Here is a 17,402-nt window from a genome sequence, read left to right as displayed (position 1 = left end):
TAACCAATCCCAAATGCAGTTAACTCCATCTTCATATGTCAGTCTTTACATTTTTTTTTCTAAAACACGGGTGCAATCTGAAACCTTGGCAGCTATGAAGTCCGTCCTAATCTGACTCTGGCAGGGGCTCTAAAAGGGGTGAAATAACAAAGCAGCCTCATTAACAAATAAATGGTCTTTCAAAGACCTGTGAAGTACTTGGGTGCGGCTGGCAGCTCTGTGTGCACACGGGAAGCCGGGGAAGCTGTCACCTCTTAACCCTCTAAGGAAGGTGAGACACCAGACGGCAGCACAGCAAAATATACTAGTATTTTCCCGTTTTTTATATATAAATACAGATAAAGGAAAACTTGTTTTCCGTCTGTATTTATATGTAAAAATCCGTAAAAACGGAAAACCGGGAGCCCTAATTATAATTAATGCAGTTGTGACAGGTCTTGCCAGTTTCACCCATTTTTGCAAACCAAATCCAACATGACTTATTCCTTACATGACTAAAATTGTTTACTGAGTGTGTGTTGACGTGTACCACTGGTATACAACATCCTCTTTACATTTTGGGGGCTTGATTTGCAATGCACCCATCCCAGATTATCTTCTACCTCTTATTGAATCCTCTATGGTTTACTTTGTCTTTACTGCAGCTCCACCCTTCCCTCTTCCTCCACCCATGTTAATATTTTGATTCTTGGTGTGTGGGGGAAGTGTGAAACTTCTCATTGTCTTCAATTTGCCTTCCTCAAATCTCCCCTCTGTTTTCTTCTCACGTATTTATCTACTTAGATATCCCCTCTTGTTCTTTCCTGTTATATTCACAATACCATATCATGTGTTTTAAATCAAGCACTCAAAAGCCATTACCCTACTTTTGCCTACCTTTGTCTGACCCGCTTCACCTTCTGTCCCTCACTGACACCCTACTCAATTTCTTTTGCTGTTTTCCCCTTCAGTGTGTGTTCACACTCAAATAGAAGGAAGACTACCATACCTCTATGGATTTGAATAACACATATTTTCTGTCCCCTACAAGATTCTACCTTATTCAGTTCCATATGTTTGTTGTGGAAAATCAGCTGTCATTACAGGATTCTACCTTTCAACCACATTGTGGTCCCAATTCTCTTCACCACAACTATGGCACCAGTGGCCACATTCCTGCAGCAGTCAAAGGTTCACATGTATCCTTGTGTGGGTGACTGGCTCATTTGGCTCACCCTTCGGAGATATTAAGTTAGCCAGGCGGCAATGTCTACACAATATTTTGAACTCCAGTTTTGATTTGGGATTCTCACTTTTGAGTCATGCCTTTTTCCATTCTGGAGGATCCAGATCATTTATCCTGTGTGCTGCATACAGCACTAGAGCAAGCCTTTCCATATAGTATAGTTTTCAAACAGGACACAATACTGTCTTATACCAGGCTTAACATGAACTGACTTAATTTGCACCTGGCAGCTCATTGAAATCCGATTAGGAATCTACAGAACAAATATTTATCATTTCAGATCCAAGCAAGGCACTTCATTTGGTATAATTGACCACTAAACCTTGTGATATGAGCTACCATTACACCAGACAGACATTTATAGTACATTTTTGGACCCTTAAAACCTTCCTACCTATATTTTCAAGGACGTTGGTGCAAAGCAACATAGGAAAATACTGCTCTTTTCTGTGAAATGAGGCACACGTCACTTTCTCTTGTGCAGACTGGATATGCAAGTAGGAAGTATATCACCAAAATGATTTTTTTCAGCACAAATACTTGGCGGAGTCTTCTTTTATTCTCTTAACATTTTCAGCTATCTTACATAATCAATATTCCACCAGAAGATTATTTTTTTTATTTCAAAGTTGGGGCTATTGCCACATGCATCGTTCGTTCGTTAATCTTTATTTCGGCAATTTGCCATAAAAGATAAACATAAAATTAGTACAAAACAAAAATCAGACATCAGTATTACATCAATAGCGGGATAGCACACGGGTACAAAAGAGAGAATGCCCCAATACACAACAACCTATACTGTAAAAACAGTCGAATAAATCAGTACTGATTAATTATTTACAAACAGTCTATAATATTACGAAGTAAAAGTAGAAGCGATTTAACAATATAGCTAAAATCTTACATAAAATGACCTGGTACATGAGATTTATACACTAACTAATGCGTAATCTGAATCAGGGATGGAGTGCCCTGGGAATTAAAAGCAATCTCTTGTGCCATGCTGCTTCGAGAAATTTGGCCATTGCAAAAACAGTTACTTTTGAAAGGTCAGTCTTAAGAATTCTAAAGGCCTCAGAGCATTTAGCAAACCCTAGATTTTTACAGAGTGGAATTATCCAAAACCTTCTAGCCGCAATGTAGGCAGGCCAAAAGAAAACTAAATGCAATTCATCTTCAAGCCTACAATTGCAGCCAGGACAGTTTTCCAGGGAGTGCTGCTTCCATTTACTGGTAAATGCTCTTAGCGGAAGAGTGCCATACCGCCATTGCAGATATAATTTCCTGGCCAGATTCGGAAAAATGTCATCAAGAACTGACTCAAACTTGTAGGAATCTTTCACCCCAAGAAAAGTGTTAGCCAAGGAATCTGGGCGTGTACTCTGTGTGTGAGATGTAAGGTTGCATGCATGCAAAGTTGCCACCAGATGTTTGCGGGACAGTCCCTGACAGGCCATTTCAGGATCACTCCACAGGGTCGGAAGACCCAGCCGGGCAAACTCAGTTTTTAGATATTTAAACCACGGGATGTTCTCTATAGTAGGAAGAGCAAGAATTTCCCGCAGTTCCTGCCTATAGTTGGCTAACTCAGGAGTGGACCATAATCTTCTCCAAAAGGTTAAGGGCTTTACACCCAGTACTTCGTCCAAGAGTTTCAGACCCAGATCCAACCTAAGGGGCAGAAGGGGGGTGCTATCCGGTAACTTTAAGAGTTGTCTAAGAAACTTGTTTTCAGCAATGACTAGCTCTTTTTTGCAGACATGTCCCCAGAGTTCACTACCATAGAGAATCGCACCTCTGGCTTGGAGTCTATAAATCTCCAACGGGGGGGCTAGCGGTCTAGCAGATGATTTATTAGAGTTAACTAGCCTAATTATTCCCCCTGCTATTTGAGCCAATCTGAGCTGGGACTTAACTTGATGGTCGCCCCATTCCAATTTATCATTCATGGTCACACCCAGATACTCAAACGTAAAGACTCTTTCTAACCTGTTCAGGCCTATAGAGGGGTTGGGGCGTATTTTTTTGGGGGGATTAAAAATCATGTACTTGGTCTTGAGGGCATTTATTTCGAGACATGCTCTCCACAAAATGTGTCAAAGCCCTCCAGAATACGCTGAATCCCCATTGGGGATTTCGACAGCAGCAGGGTGTCGTCCACAAACATAATTGCGGGCACCCTGCTGCCGCCGAGCCTTGGTGCATCTGCGTTAGGGACCTTATTTAGGTAATCGATTACCCCGTTGACAAAGAGGCAAAACAGAGTCGGTGCTAGAACACATCCCTGCCTTACCCCTCTGCCAACGGGAAATCTTTTTGAGAGGCTACCCATCCTCCCGCACCTAACCTGTGCATAATTATGTATGTGTAGACGAACAATGATGTCTAAAAGAGCGGGGGGGATGCCGAGTTTGGCGAGTACCGTCCATAGTTTACTCCGTGGAACCAAATCAAAGGCTGCGCGGAGGTCAACAAAGACGGTATACAACGTACCCCCCTCCACCCGCACCGTCTTCCAAAAGAGGAGGGCCAGATGAAAAATTTGGTCCGTAGTTGACACCTTGCTCCTAAACCCAGCCTGAAACGTGCTTAGGATTGAATGGTCCGTCATCCATTTCTGCAGGCGGTCAAGTATCGGCCTCGCGAAGATTTTTTGAGAAACGTCAATGAGGCTGATTGGCCTGTAATTGGCTGGGAGCAGAGGAGAGCCCTTCTTGAAGATAGGTACAATCTCTGCGCCCAGCCAAGTACTAGGGACCGCCATTCCTCCAAGGATCGCATTATAAACTTCCAACAGGTAGGGGGCCCAAACCCAAGGTTGGTGCTTGAGTAGATCTCCCGGGATTTTATCTAGCCCGGGGGCTTTACCCGATGGCAGCTTAGATATTACATTAAGAACCTCCTCCAATGAAAATTGCATTACCTCAACGCCCTCCATAATTTTAGATTGCGCGGTTGGCCCGCCGGCGAGTAGGAGGTGTTCAAACGATAGCCCCTGTTGGAGCTTGGGCAAACCAGGGCTAACTTCTTCATAGAGGCTGCGAAAGTGGTCGTCCCACACCGCAGCCGCTATATTGGCCTCCACAACTTGAGTCGGCTCGGCAGACCCTGTTCTCACTATCTGCCAAAATTTGCGAGCATCTCTAGTCTGGAGAGAGGCCAACATGTTTTCCCAGTTGGAATAATCCCATTCCACCTTTGCATGGTGGATTGCTTGCTTCAGTTCCGCCCTCCTAATCTTAATTATCTCTGTGTCCCTAGGGTGCTTCAATACAGCGAGGAGGTCGGCCTTTGCCTTCCTACAAGCTGAGTTGAACCAGGAGGGTATTTGCCCCCTGCGGTGCCCTTTCCGCGCAATTGGGTTTAGAAGTTCCGCAAGGATGTCCACCAATTCCGTATGGAGGGTGCCCAACTTGGGAAACAATTTTGCTGGAGAGGGTTGAAAAATAAGGGCCCGACACGTTCAAATATGGGGAGGATCCATGCATAGAGCTCGGAAATGTGGGCAGGATTGTCCAGGAGCTTAGCCCACCTCACTCTACGCCTGTCATTAGTTAAAATTAGTTTAAGATCTAAAGATGCCTCTGCCGGCTGATCACCCGTGGGACCACCGGGCGAAACCAATGAAAGAATCAGTGCATTGTGATCGCTGTCAGTTCTTTGGACTACCGCGAAGTCAGAGACCTTGTTCCAGTCAGATGTCTGAACAAGGATATAGTCCAAATGAGACTCCTGCCCTGGTTTATTAAAGGTGGGTTTTGAAGGGATGTCACTCTTAGTTCGGCTATTACTGAGAGTGAGTGCCAGAATTTGTGTTGCTAAGGGTGACCATGGCTTAGCTTGGGGGCCAACTAATTGCGGAATTCCCCACTGGTCATCCTCCTCCAGAAGTGCTCCCTCCATAGTTCGGGTTAGCGGCTCATACTGACAGTTAAAATCTCCCCCCAGAAGGATCCTAGCACCCTGGGGTATTGTGGGCAGAAATAGAGAGAGCTCATCAAAGGTGGGTGAGGGCTTCGTTATTCCCGTCGGTCTGGAGTATACATTTATCAGCACGAGTTGAGTATGGTTTGGCCATTCCAACAGCACGCACTGAACATCCAATGAATTAGTTTTGAGGGCCCTAGCCTTGCATCCCAGATGGGATGCCACCCATATGCAGAGACCCCCTGAGGGCCGTCCTTTCCCCTCCATTTAGCTGGAATTGAAAAGGCTGCATAGCCTAATCGCCATTTGTCCTCCCGTGCCCATGTCTCCTGAAACAGGCATACATCCTGTGTGTCGATAAAAGACCCCCACTCAGGGGAGTCTAGTTTACCCTGTAGTCTGGCCAAATTCCAGGAGAGAATGGACAAACAGGATATATGCTCGCCGGGAGATGTAGCAGGGAAATCAAGTATAGTAGCCGCAGTGGTGTCGACCAACTCGGTGAGAGGTTCGGTAGATTGGAGTTCCGCACCGGTCACACCCTCGTCGGGGGGAGAAGGGGGACTATATGAGGTTCCCCGTTTAGATCCAGTTGCCATATTTGACCCCCGGTGCAAGGATGACATAATTTGTGTTGGGACTACTTTGGAACTCTCATAATCCGTACCTTCAAGGCCAATGACGTTAGTTTGGCCACCCATGCCCTGTTCAGACTGTAATCTTCAATCACAATCGTCCATACCTGTGAACACATCAAACCTATTTACTGTCTCCAGGGGTGTAAAAGGTCTCAGGTGATCCATTCTCCTATTGGTATTTCTATTAAGCCTAGGAGGTACCATATTCCACCGAAGGGGTCAGCAGCAGGTAAAGGGTGTGGTGCTTGAAACAGGTATCTAGTATTGTAAGGTAATGAAGGGATAATCTGATTGTGTGCCTGGACACCAGTGTAGATGGGGGGAAACACTAGGGATCTGGGGTAAAAATAAGTCAAGGGGCGAGGGACGATGGAATTGCTACCACTACCTAGGGGCCAGTTTAATATATAGTTAACCGCTCGTGGGTCTCTAAAATTTACAACAACTAGGTCTCCGTCGCTGTCCTTGACCCTACTACCCAGCCAAGAGAGTCGCCGGACGTGCACAATGTCACCATTGATGTTGTGTGTGAGTGGTCTAAATTGGCTGAGCCAGTGCATAATTTTATTTTTCAACTGGTGAAACCCTTCCCTCTTATTATCTGGCAATCTAGGGACCCCTGTCAGAACAACCACGTAGGGGACAGCTTCAGGGGGTAGTTCTACTTGGGGGCCTTTGCGGGAAGGTGCCCTGGTATAACTGGTGGTACCCCAAGTCTCCCGTGTGTTTCCTGCAGATACTTTTTCAGGTCTACTCGGAACTTCACTAGCTGGATTTGGAGCTAGATTGTTACCCTGCTTGGGGGGTGGAGCCCTCTGTTGCTTGGGGTTTGTTAGATTAATAGATTGGACTATAACTTTAGGAGCAATGGGAGTGCACGATGTCACCAAGGCTGAGGGTGGGACAACCCCACTCACCAGTACCTTGGATAATCCCTCGTGATTACTAATTGCAGACTCAATGTCCTCAAGCCTTTTCTCAACCCTCTTTAGCCTCTCTATTATGGGTAGGATGAAAGACCTTATTAGGTGTTCCATGTTATCCAGTGAGGCAGCAGTAGGTGCGTCCTTTAGGGAGGGGTCAACAGGGATGTCAATTTGAACAGTAGTGTTCACAGCCTGAACGACTGGTGCCAGTGATGAGAGAGGTGCCGAGTTTGACATATTAACTAGTGCGGCCATTGGGGCCGAGGCAATTCTGGTACAAAGCTTTGAGAGCTTGCCAAGGTCGGTATGACTGATCTTGGGCTTTTGCGGGTCCCCCCCCCTTCCGTCTTCTTTTGGTAGGTGGTGGGCCATGGACCTTGACAGGCACTGTTTTTTTCGGTTTATTTTGAGCAGGTTTGACCCGGACCGGAGTCCGGGTAGTGTGGTCGACATCTATGCAAATCGGACTGGAGAGAGGAGTTTCACTTATGGGCTGGTCAATAGGGACCATGGGTGTGGAGGTACAATCACGTAACAAAAGTGGGACACTCTCCAAGGATAGGAGGTCTTCGTTGCTGCCAGTACATCCTACAGTGGGGGAAAGGGCGTGGAGCGAGGGATCTGTGGAAGCCCTGTTCTTCATACATTCGACAGAGCGACGACGCTCTGCCCTGCGCTCTGCCAGTGACTTTTCCCTCTCTGGATCAGTGAGAGCCCTTGTAAAATAATTATCCAGTGTGCCATTATTATTACCCCCAATCTTCTCAGGGAGTGCTTTGTCAGGACTTTGGGCCAATACAGACAAATGCACCAACTGTTAGTGGCAGTAAATGCGATGAAAGAGAGTAGGCCCTGCCCGGCCTCACTCGGTCTCTGAGGGCCTCAGAGGGCCCGCCCTTTGCCCGGGCTACGCCCCGAGCTCCGTCCCGCGCGCGTCCCGCGTGCGCGAATGTAAATTGAGCTATATACAAGGGAGGGGGTGGGGCGGGAAGAGTCGCAGGTGCGCTGGTGACTCACGCGCTTAGCCTGCTGGGACTCGCAGTCCCGCACCCACTAGCCGGACTGGCTCCGGTCTCCCCCAAGGGCTTCAGGCAGGGATTTCAGCGATCCACAGGCTCCCAGGAAGAACGACAGTCCACAAATAGTTCACACACCAAAGACGGCTGCGAGCGGCTCCCGCGAAGCGGGGGCCACGAGCCGTTATCAGCAGCAGGGGGAGGGGTGGGGTGGGAAGAGTCGCAGGTGCGCTGGTGACTCACGCGCTTAGCCTGCTGGGACTCGCAGTCCCGCACCCACTAGCCGGACTGGCTCAGGTCTCCCCCAAGGGCTTCAGGCAGGGATTTCAGCGGTCCACGGGCTCCCAGGAAGAACGACAGTCCACAAATAGTTCACACACCAAAGACGGCTGCGAGCGGCACCCCATGCATCATTCTAGCACAGTTCTGAACAGTTTTGGAAAAGATAGTGAGCAGCAAAGTCCCAATTGTGGACTAATTTAGTTTGGTTATATAGAGGGTACCATTTAGTCACAGCCTTTTGTTGCTATCTAACTTAATCATCATCAATATTTGAATACGTTTTGGTTTTCCTTGGTTCATAAGTACTCTGTAATTAATCATTCATTGGTGTTTTTTATTCTTCTTTACAACCTTTTCTCCACAAGTTCATATTAGTATATACAATTACAAACAAATGTGTGGTGGTCCCTTACAAGTAGTGCTAGGCACAAGACATTGTTCTTTATCGAAAATATCTAGTTTCCTGAAGGAGGGTAATTTAACCTATAGAATAATCACTTTCTCATTTAAATCATATAACATTACATAGTGCTTTCCTAATTCTTATATCTTAGAAATATTGCCTCCTTTCCTGTTGATGTGTTTTGGCCTAATAGCAATTACGAGGCATCCTCGCGACAACTGAAGGACCTAAAGTAAAACCAAATAGAACTGATCATCCTCATTTATCAGCACAACTAATTATTTACACATTTACAATGTTGCATAGGGAACTTCTCTTGTTATCTAGACTGTTAAGTCCGTAAGTGTTTACCATTTGTGGTATACTCTTCCAATTGCATTCGAAAGAGACCCTTTGACTACGTATTATTTTTGTTGTGTCCTCGTACTTGCCTTGCACTGATGATGACACATTTAATAATTTTTTGGGTCGAACCACTTTCTTCATCAATACATTTAGACTTGGTACTTGATTTTCCAAAATAAATCAATTTGTTTTGATTATCCTAATGATTCGGTACCTAACAGATGATGTCCCATAGACATAAATTTTCCTTGTATATACACAGTTTACACTTTTATTTTCCTGCACTATGTGATCACCATGAGTACTTCATACAAAGATGTTGTAGTAAAAAACGTAACTTAAAATTCCTTCACACTTATTCTTGTGGGCTGTTTCTATACATTACCACATTAAAAGTAAGTAAGTAAAGTATTTCTAAAGCGCACAAATAGCGAGGCGTCTTAGGGATAAGACAATGCTGCCACTGATCTAAGAAAAGAAGAGACTTACTTTGACTTGGGGGCAAAGAGCTGATCTTGAGAGATTTTCTAAAACCGAGCCTATTTGGTTGAGATCGTAGGGAGTAAGGCAAGGAATTCCATAGTTTGCCCACCAAGTAGTAGAGGATTCTACCTCCCCACTTGGACTTCCTCACCCTAGGGATGACAACCAGCTGAGCATTGAAAGATCTTAGATCGTGTAGAGGGACATACCAGACAAACATTTTCTGGAAACCCTTGAGTCAGGGTCCATGCAATGCCTTGTGCACAATGCCTTGAATTTGACTCTGTCTTGAATGTGCAAACAATGAAGAACATTGATGCTGTCAGGGAGCTGAATTGGTGGATTTTCAATAGCAGCTGAGCTGCTGCGTTCTGCAGAGTCTGTAGCTTTGATTGAAGTCGTTTTTCTGTTCCTAGATAGAGAGCATTGCTATAATCTATCTTGGGCATGTTTTTGGCGTATCAAATAGAATGAAGGAAAGATCTTTTTTAGTATCTTTAGAAGATAAAAGCACAAAGATGTAACATGGTTGATCTGTTCGGAGAAACAAACCTTGTTGTCGAACATGACCTCGAGATCTTTCACTTAACAGGCTGGGGCTGGACATGGGCCAGAATCAACAGGCCACCAGAAGTCATTCCAGAAGGAGACATCGTTCCCAAAAAGTATTCCATCTGTTTTCTCCTTGTTTAACTTTAGATGGTTCTCATGCATCCAGCTGATGATGTGCGCCAAACAGTTGTTAAATTGTCTGGCCACATTTTTTTGCATCAGATGCAATTAATATGACTATCTGTGTATCATCCGCATAAGATATGGCGGAGAACCCCATGAGATTGAATAGGTCTTGCCAAGGGGGTGACTTAAATGTTAAATAAAGTTGGGGATAATGACAATCCTTGAGGCACCCCACTAGGGAAAGAAAGTGATTATAGCTGTGCCCTCTGAAAATCACAATCTGTTCTCTATGTGAGAGAAAAGAAGAAAGTAGGGTTAGGGCCGCACCTTTTATTCATATTGACTCCAGCCGGTTAACCAACACATGAAGATTAACCGTATCGAATGCGGCCAAGAGGTCCAGTAGGATTAAAGCAGCCTTGTCCACCTGTCTGCGGATCTCATCCGCGGCAATAACCAAAGCAGATTCTTTGCAGTACTGTGCCCGGAACCATGTTATGTTGGTGGATAGATCCCAAAAATCATTGCAGTTCTGCGCGTTGGAATTTCCAAGGAGGCACTCGCTAGGCTACGCTTTTTGTCGCGAGTGGAGTTCTATACGCCTGTCGGCCTATACCACTTCTGCTCTGAGTGCTGAAGAAGATCAAGCGCGACCGGGCCCAAGTCATTCTTGTGGTCCGGACTGGGCACGATGAGTCTGGTATCCCGAGCTCTTGCACATGGCCATCGATCCTCTGATTAGACTACCTCTTAGGGAGAATCTTCTGTTGCAGCAGTAGGGGACTGTCCTCCACCCGAACCTGTCCAGCCTCCACCTCCTTGCGTGTAGATTGAGCGGCGACAGTTGACAGCTTTTGACCTTCCTCCTGAAGCCTGTAATGTCACCTTGGCAGCCAGGCGTCCCTCCACTAAAACTGTATACGCCTGTTAGTGGAACAAATTTGTGGCATGGTGCACAGCAAAGGCTGTGGATCCCCTTTCTGCCCTTCTTTCAGAGGTTCTCCTCTTCATTCTTTCTTTGGCCCAGCAGGGCTCTGTTCTGGGCACTCTCAAGGGCTATCTTTCGGCCATTTTGGCCTTTCTTCGCCTTCCAGATCAACCTTCTCTTTTCAAGTCCCCTATTGTAAATCATTTCCTTAAAGGCATTACTCACTTGTTTCCTCCTATTAATTTCGTAATGCCTTGAACCTTGTTCTGACCTACCTAATGTGTGCTCCTTTTGAGCTGCCACATAACTGTCCTCTCAGACTTTTGACACTCAAAGCTGCCTTTTTGGTTGCCATCACCTCTGCTCGCCGGGTAAGTGAGCTTCAGGCTCTTTCTTCCAAACCACCTTTTCTGGCTGTTCATCTGGACAAGGTTGTCCTTCACACTAGGCCTTCCTTTCTTCCTAAAGTGGTTACCTTTTTCCATATCGGACAGCTCATCACTTTAGCCCACCTTCTTCCTGCCCCGCATCCTTCTAAAGAGGAGGAGAGGCTCAACCATCTGGATCCAGAAAGTGCGCTTTCATTCTATCTGAATTGCACAAAACAATTTGTGTGGATGATCAGCTCTTTGTTGGTTATGTGGGCGCCAAGAAAGGTCGGGCCGTGCAAAAGCGGACCATCTCTAGATGGGTGGTTCTTTGCATCAAAATGTCTTATTCCTTAGCAAAAAAGAAACCTCCAGTAGAGCTGTGCGTAAATTCCACCAGGGCGACGGCAGTCACTACTGCTTTGGGATGTGGAGTTCCCCTTCATGACATCTGCCAGGCAGCCGCGTGTGCTTCATTGCACACGTTCACCAAACACTAATGACTGGACAGCCAAGTCCGGAGAGACGCTTCTTTGGCCATTCATATCTCCAGGACTTTTTTTTTTTTGGTATTTTTTTTTTTGCAGAGTTTTATATAGCGCGAACTAGAACCGAACCGAATCAGTTATCAGAGCGCTTTACATAGCACCAGTTACGTTACATGAGGACACTTAATTCGTAGACCCACCTCCGGGGTTGCTATTGCTGGGGTATCTATTCTAAGGTGGGGAATCCATAACTAATAGTTTCTTTTAGATGAACAAGTTACTTACCTTCGGTAATGATATATCTGTAAGAAACATATATTAGTTATGGATTCCTCTCCACCCCACCCATCCTCCCGTTCTGCGAACTGACTTCTAGGGTAAATGACTCCCTTTCAGGGCCCTAGTTTTGTGCACCAGTGGTCAGTGTCTTGCATGACTCTGCTCTTCTGGCGTGGAGTGTCGTGTAAAGAACTGGCGTCAGCGCGCAGAGGCGACGTCTAATTAGATACGGCGGTCATGACGCCAACGACGAACGTCTCCAGATCCAGTCTGACGCCTGGTGGTAATACTAAGGTGAGGGATTGATAACTAATATATGTCTCTTACAGATATTTAGTTACCGAAGGTAAGTAACTTGTTCTTCTATACCATAAGGAACCCTTTACTTTTGTTCACTTCTAGAGCTAATGCTTTGTTTTACAGCTTTGAATCCATCAAGATGGCTTCTGTTGGGCCATATGTTTTGTCATAAATACAACATGTTAGCACTATATTTGTTCATAAGGACACTGTGGGAAGATGCAGTTACCTGACTGGCTACGCTGTTAGAAGTTCATATTTTATTCAGACTTGATTCTCATATGGCTGAGGAAGCCAGTGTGAACGTATAGAACATGGGCTCTCATTTTAGCCTCTGGCACACCTTCCATAACCTCTATAAGACAATCATGAAAGAAACCCGTTTTCTCTCAAAAACGGTTCATCAGAATCCCTAAAATGAGTATACCACCAACAAATTAGTTACAGTATGACTAAACTTTTCACCCCCAATTTTTTTTTTTTTTGTCTGAGTTTTACCGGGGAGTAAAAAAGTTAAGAAAAAATATATATATTTTAGAAATCAGCTTACTGCTATATAGTAATGTCTTGTGATTTAATGGTACTCTGGCTCTTTATGGATTAGTCACAATGTAGTGACATACGTCCATAGTACTGGGGTAGTCGGGACCTCTGCCTTTACCAACTCCCATTGCCCATCTGCCTAGCCAGCTGTTTAAACAATCCTCATGAGGGAGCTGAGGTTTCCTGTGCAGCATAGGTAATATAGGTATATATGTACTACTAGACATGAATGCCTGCTACCACCTGCATAATCCTTTGAAAAGTTGTTCCTGACTCTGCCACAAGGTTGTAACACACACCACAACTTCATACCGGCTGAAAATCTGAGAACCATGTGTAATGCAGGAAACGTGATCTGAAATGATGTCATGGAACCAAACTTGGGTACCATAGACTTTGATGAACACAAACCATTTATAATTGAGTCCTTTTGCTGGATTTCATTTAAATGTCATTAGTATGCATCACATCCTCATACTTTCAAACTGTATTATATCCAATGATCCAAAATTGTTCACTTTCTGGTAGGTTGAAATATAGAAATTCACTATGCTTGTAATCATGAAAGTAACTAAATCCATTTAATGTTAAACTAAGCTTAATTAAATGATCTCATTGACAGGAAACAAGATGGATCTCAGTGAATTCAGAGAGGTACGGCTAATTGAAGCAGAGGCCATGGCTGAACACTGGGACATCCTCAGTGCCATAGAGACATCGGCGAAAGACTCCAGCAATGTGGAGGAGGCCTTCGTCAAGATGGCCACAGAACTCATGATGCGACATGGAGGACCCATGTTCAGCGAAAAATCCACAGACGGCATAAAACTCGATAGCAAAGATGTAGAGGAAGGATGGGGATGTGGCTGTTGATGAGGGCCTTCTTTAAACCCAAAACATGCTGGTTTGTAGGCAGTGCTCAGAATGTAGTCTCTAATTGCTTGTTTTAGAACTTCTTTAATGTTATTGGGACCAGTGTTCTTTTAGTAGCCGTTAGGCACGCTCCTGGATTTCAGGTTATTAACTTTTATAAAAATTATAAATTATTTTCAACAACATTCCGACATGGGCAGATGTAAGATTTCATACCATATGGTAGCTGAGGTGGCAATAGATTGGGTGCATTAAACATTATATGGTGAACAGTTGCATTGGCACCCAAGGGGACCATGATTATGCTACAATACATATATGGTATTTGTTATTAGAGAATATGATAACTTGGCTGGCTCAAGTTCAGAGTAGAAGCTGCCTAGAACATAAACAATTCTTTAGTTACCTTGATGACCACCAAATGCCTTCTTTTCCAATAGGATATCTTTCCTATTGATTTCAAGAGCTGTGCTTCAAAGTCTTGCATGTTACACTTCTTACTTCGTTATTTAACCTTTTAGAAATCTGCTTGGTAGTGGCTAGATAGATCTTCAATCCCCTGGCATGATGGGGAAGCATACTTGATTGTCTTAAAGAATGTCATGCTGTTTTGGATCTAATCTTCGTGGATTCCTGCACAGCTTTGTCTCTCTTTGAAGGCACGTTATCAATATGTGTGTGGAGCCGGCTGACTGTTGGAAGTGCAGCTCCCAGACTTGAAAACGACTGGAATTTGTTAATTATACTTGCATAAAAATGTTTTGCATTTGAAAAACGTATCTTTCGACTTAAATTCCAACCCAGCACAAACTGCAGCAGTTTCCACCTTCTTGAAGTTGTGGGTGGTTTCAAAAGATGTTATTTTATAGAATTGAAGTCTTTGTTTTAGTTGATGATTTATCAATTTTGTGTCTCGTTAGAACACAATTAAGCAATGAGGCAACAAGCCATTTATTTGTAATGTGTGACATAAATCTATCATTGTTACTGCTTTAAATCAATATTCATTTTGTCCAGTACTTAACGTAGTGTGGTACAGATAATTGATTGTTCAGTGCTATATTTATTACTCTTATGGAGTTAGTCCTTGTTAATAATGTCTACATTTACAGCTTTGCTGGATCATCAAATGCCAGAGGACTGTCTTTCTTCAATGTGCCATTACCTCATCAATTAAAGAATTAATTCCTATTATTGTACACCAGCATCATATAAACAACAAAATTGTAAATAACTTCCTTTGAACAACAATCAACGGTCTACCAAATCGTAAATACTTACTTTTTACAACCGTCAACCATCTCTTCATTCTATTGTCTCTCTTGTCTTGTACTGTTCCCCAAATCTATGTTGCTTCATTACCCAGCAGCTCTTGCCTTTTCAAATCGCCTTCTTTCTCAAAGCTTCCAGCTATCATCCCTGGGAGCAAAATGAAGGCGACCATCAGTTAAATTATTTAACTCTGGCTTAAGATGTGTATGGAATATATGCAACACAGTTATGCTCTGAATGGAGGTGCAAGCACAGACCTCATCGGGCCCTAAGACTACAAGTTTAATTGTTGAGCCTCTACATTGCTTTCTCACTAGGATAATCTTAAATAACGTATTGAATTTGCAAAATATACTTCCTGTCATTTCTTGGTTGCTTTATTGTGTAATATTAACAATAGAAAGTCAAAAGAGGCGCGTGCACTGGAATTCATAGCAACGAAACATAATAGATGTAATCTATCGGAAGAGGTATAAGTTTATATCTTTGAGCTTTTAGCAAAGCTTTTAAATACTTTTCAGTAAAAGTCCTAACTCCCATTATTGTGTACTACAGAATTGTGCTTAAATACTGTCACCATGTGTTTCTCTCACACCAAGAGAGGAACTACCAGTAGGTCTCATTCTTCTAATCCCATTTCCACCTATCAGTTGGCTGTGGAAAACAAATTGTACGTAGTTCTTCAGTTTTTTGTTTTTTTTTGTTGCAGTTTTAAATAGGGTAAATTTGACTTGAAGGTATTGGAGCACTTTATATGAGCACCAGTTGCATTCCAAAGGATGCATTCATGTTTAGGCACGGGGAGATTAAACGATTTGCCCAGAATCACAGGATGTTTGAGCCTCCTTCCAGACTCGGATCTGGTTCCCCAACTTAAAACTCGGCCGCCCTAGCCATTAAGCCACACCCTCTCCCCAAGGGGTATATAATGTGCCCTTAGAAACTCTGGCACTGCCCACTACTTTCACCTCCAGTCCCTGTACTGGTTATCCTTCTTCTCACATTCCCAGATTGGTTTTTCTGCCCCTCCTACACGGCTATCAGATGTATTGCTCCATAATAAATATATGAGTAGAAGGCTGTAAATTAAGTACCCCACCTGAGAAAGCTCTTTTCCGGGAAACAATTTAGTTTTTGTAGATTTTATCTGTTGTTTGTATCCTTTTAGCATATAAAGTTTGATTCTCAAAAGGACCTTTTAAAGTGGAGATATCTTTTATCTTTTTTGAGATAGTTTCCACACAGATATACAGTCAGATACAATTAGCTCATATTGAGAGACGAGTTTACAAAAGAGACTCAGTCTTTTCCCTTATTATTTCAAAACATATTTGTATTTTAGTTCAGTTTTTTGTAGGTCACCACATCTATCCAAAAAAGCAATCTTCTATGTTGGTTATTTTAGGGAATATCATTTGACTATACTGTGTCGCAACAGCATCATTGGATTAAAAGTCATTAAAACGGAATTTACAGCACACTGTATTGTGAATGTGTTTGTATGCTGGAGTGTACTACATAACAGACAAGTGTGTCAACAGTGGTAGTTGAGTGTGATCTAAATCAAATTAGTCTGAAACAAATACAACTTGATGCTTCAATTAGACCGAACTACTCCTGTTTTTTATTTAGAGAATGTTTATATCAGTGACAATAAAGAGAATAATGAAAACTACAATCATATTCAGATGTATACTGATTAAAATATTGGGCCGTATTCACAAAGGTAAATTCTCTCGTAACAGCATGTTTATGACCAAATGTGCCTTTTTTACGCTACCAGGAATTCACAAAGGGATTTCTGGTTGACCTAAAGTTATTTACATGTGCGAAGATCTCTTCTATCGTAAATCCCGCTCATAGAGTGAGGAAATGGTCTTTCCAAGGCATGGTTAGCAGTTGAAGTTTTTGAACAATAACAAACATGCACATTGATGGCTATCACCAAATACCTCTTATTCCCCTTAACACCCTGGAAACGAGGATTTTTGCTCCACCCAAGGGCGAGTGTAAATACCTTTGCAGGATGGAAAAGAGAATGGCTGAGTTTTCTCCCAGAAGAAAAATAATTTCCGGATGTATTTAAAAAAATATATATATAGTTTGCACAGGGGGATACTATTCTCCCGTGGTTGAGTTCTTCAGTATGGAGAGGTTTGAATAGATCTCGCTGGGGGGGCGTGGCTAACAGCCGAGCATGCTAGACGTAGGCTGAGTTAGCTCCGGCCGAGAAACCCCTAAAATACTGATAAATTATCCTGAATCTGGCTACAAACCCTACCTCCAGTGCACCCGAGACGCAGTGAGGCTGTTCGAGGCGCAGGAAAGCCGTGGGTGCAACCGGGACGGATGGAGGTGACCCTGCCAACGCCCCCATTGAGAGGCAATGTCGCGGGTACGCGGACACAAAAGCAATTACAAATGG

At 43.7% G+C, this 17,402-nt stretch overlaps 1 protein-coding gene across 1 annotated transcript in view; it reads left to right on the top strand.

The window, feature by feature from the left end:
• The window catches only part of RAB43 (RAB43, member RAS oncogene family), a 62,652-nt gene extending 46,000 nt beyond the window's left edge, over nucleotides 1-16,652 (top strand). Inside the window, exon 3 of the mRNA XM_078661433.1 lies at nucleotides 13,455-16,652. Within this exon, the coding sequence (XP_078517559.1) occupies nucleotides 13,455-13,705 (251 nt within the window). The 3' untranslated portion in view covers nucleotides 13,706-16,652. The remainder of the gene's footprint in view (nucleotides 1-13,454) is intronic.
• Nucleotides 16,653-17,402: the final 750 nt, after the last annotated feature.

The sequence above is a fragment of the Lissotriton helveticus genome, chromosome 9, assembly GCF_964261635.1.
Source record: "Lissotriton helveticus chromosome 9, aLisHel1.1, whole genome shotgun sequence".
Taxonomy (NCBI): Eukaryota; Metazoa; Chordata; class Amphibia; order Caudata; family Salamandridae; genus Lissotriton; species Lissotriton helveticus.
This window is presented reverse-complemented; position numbering and strand designations above follow the sequence as displayed.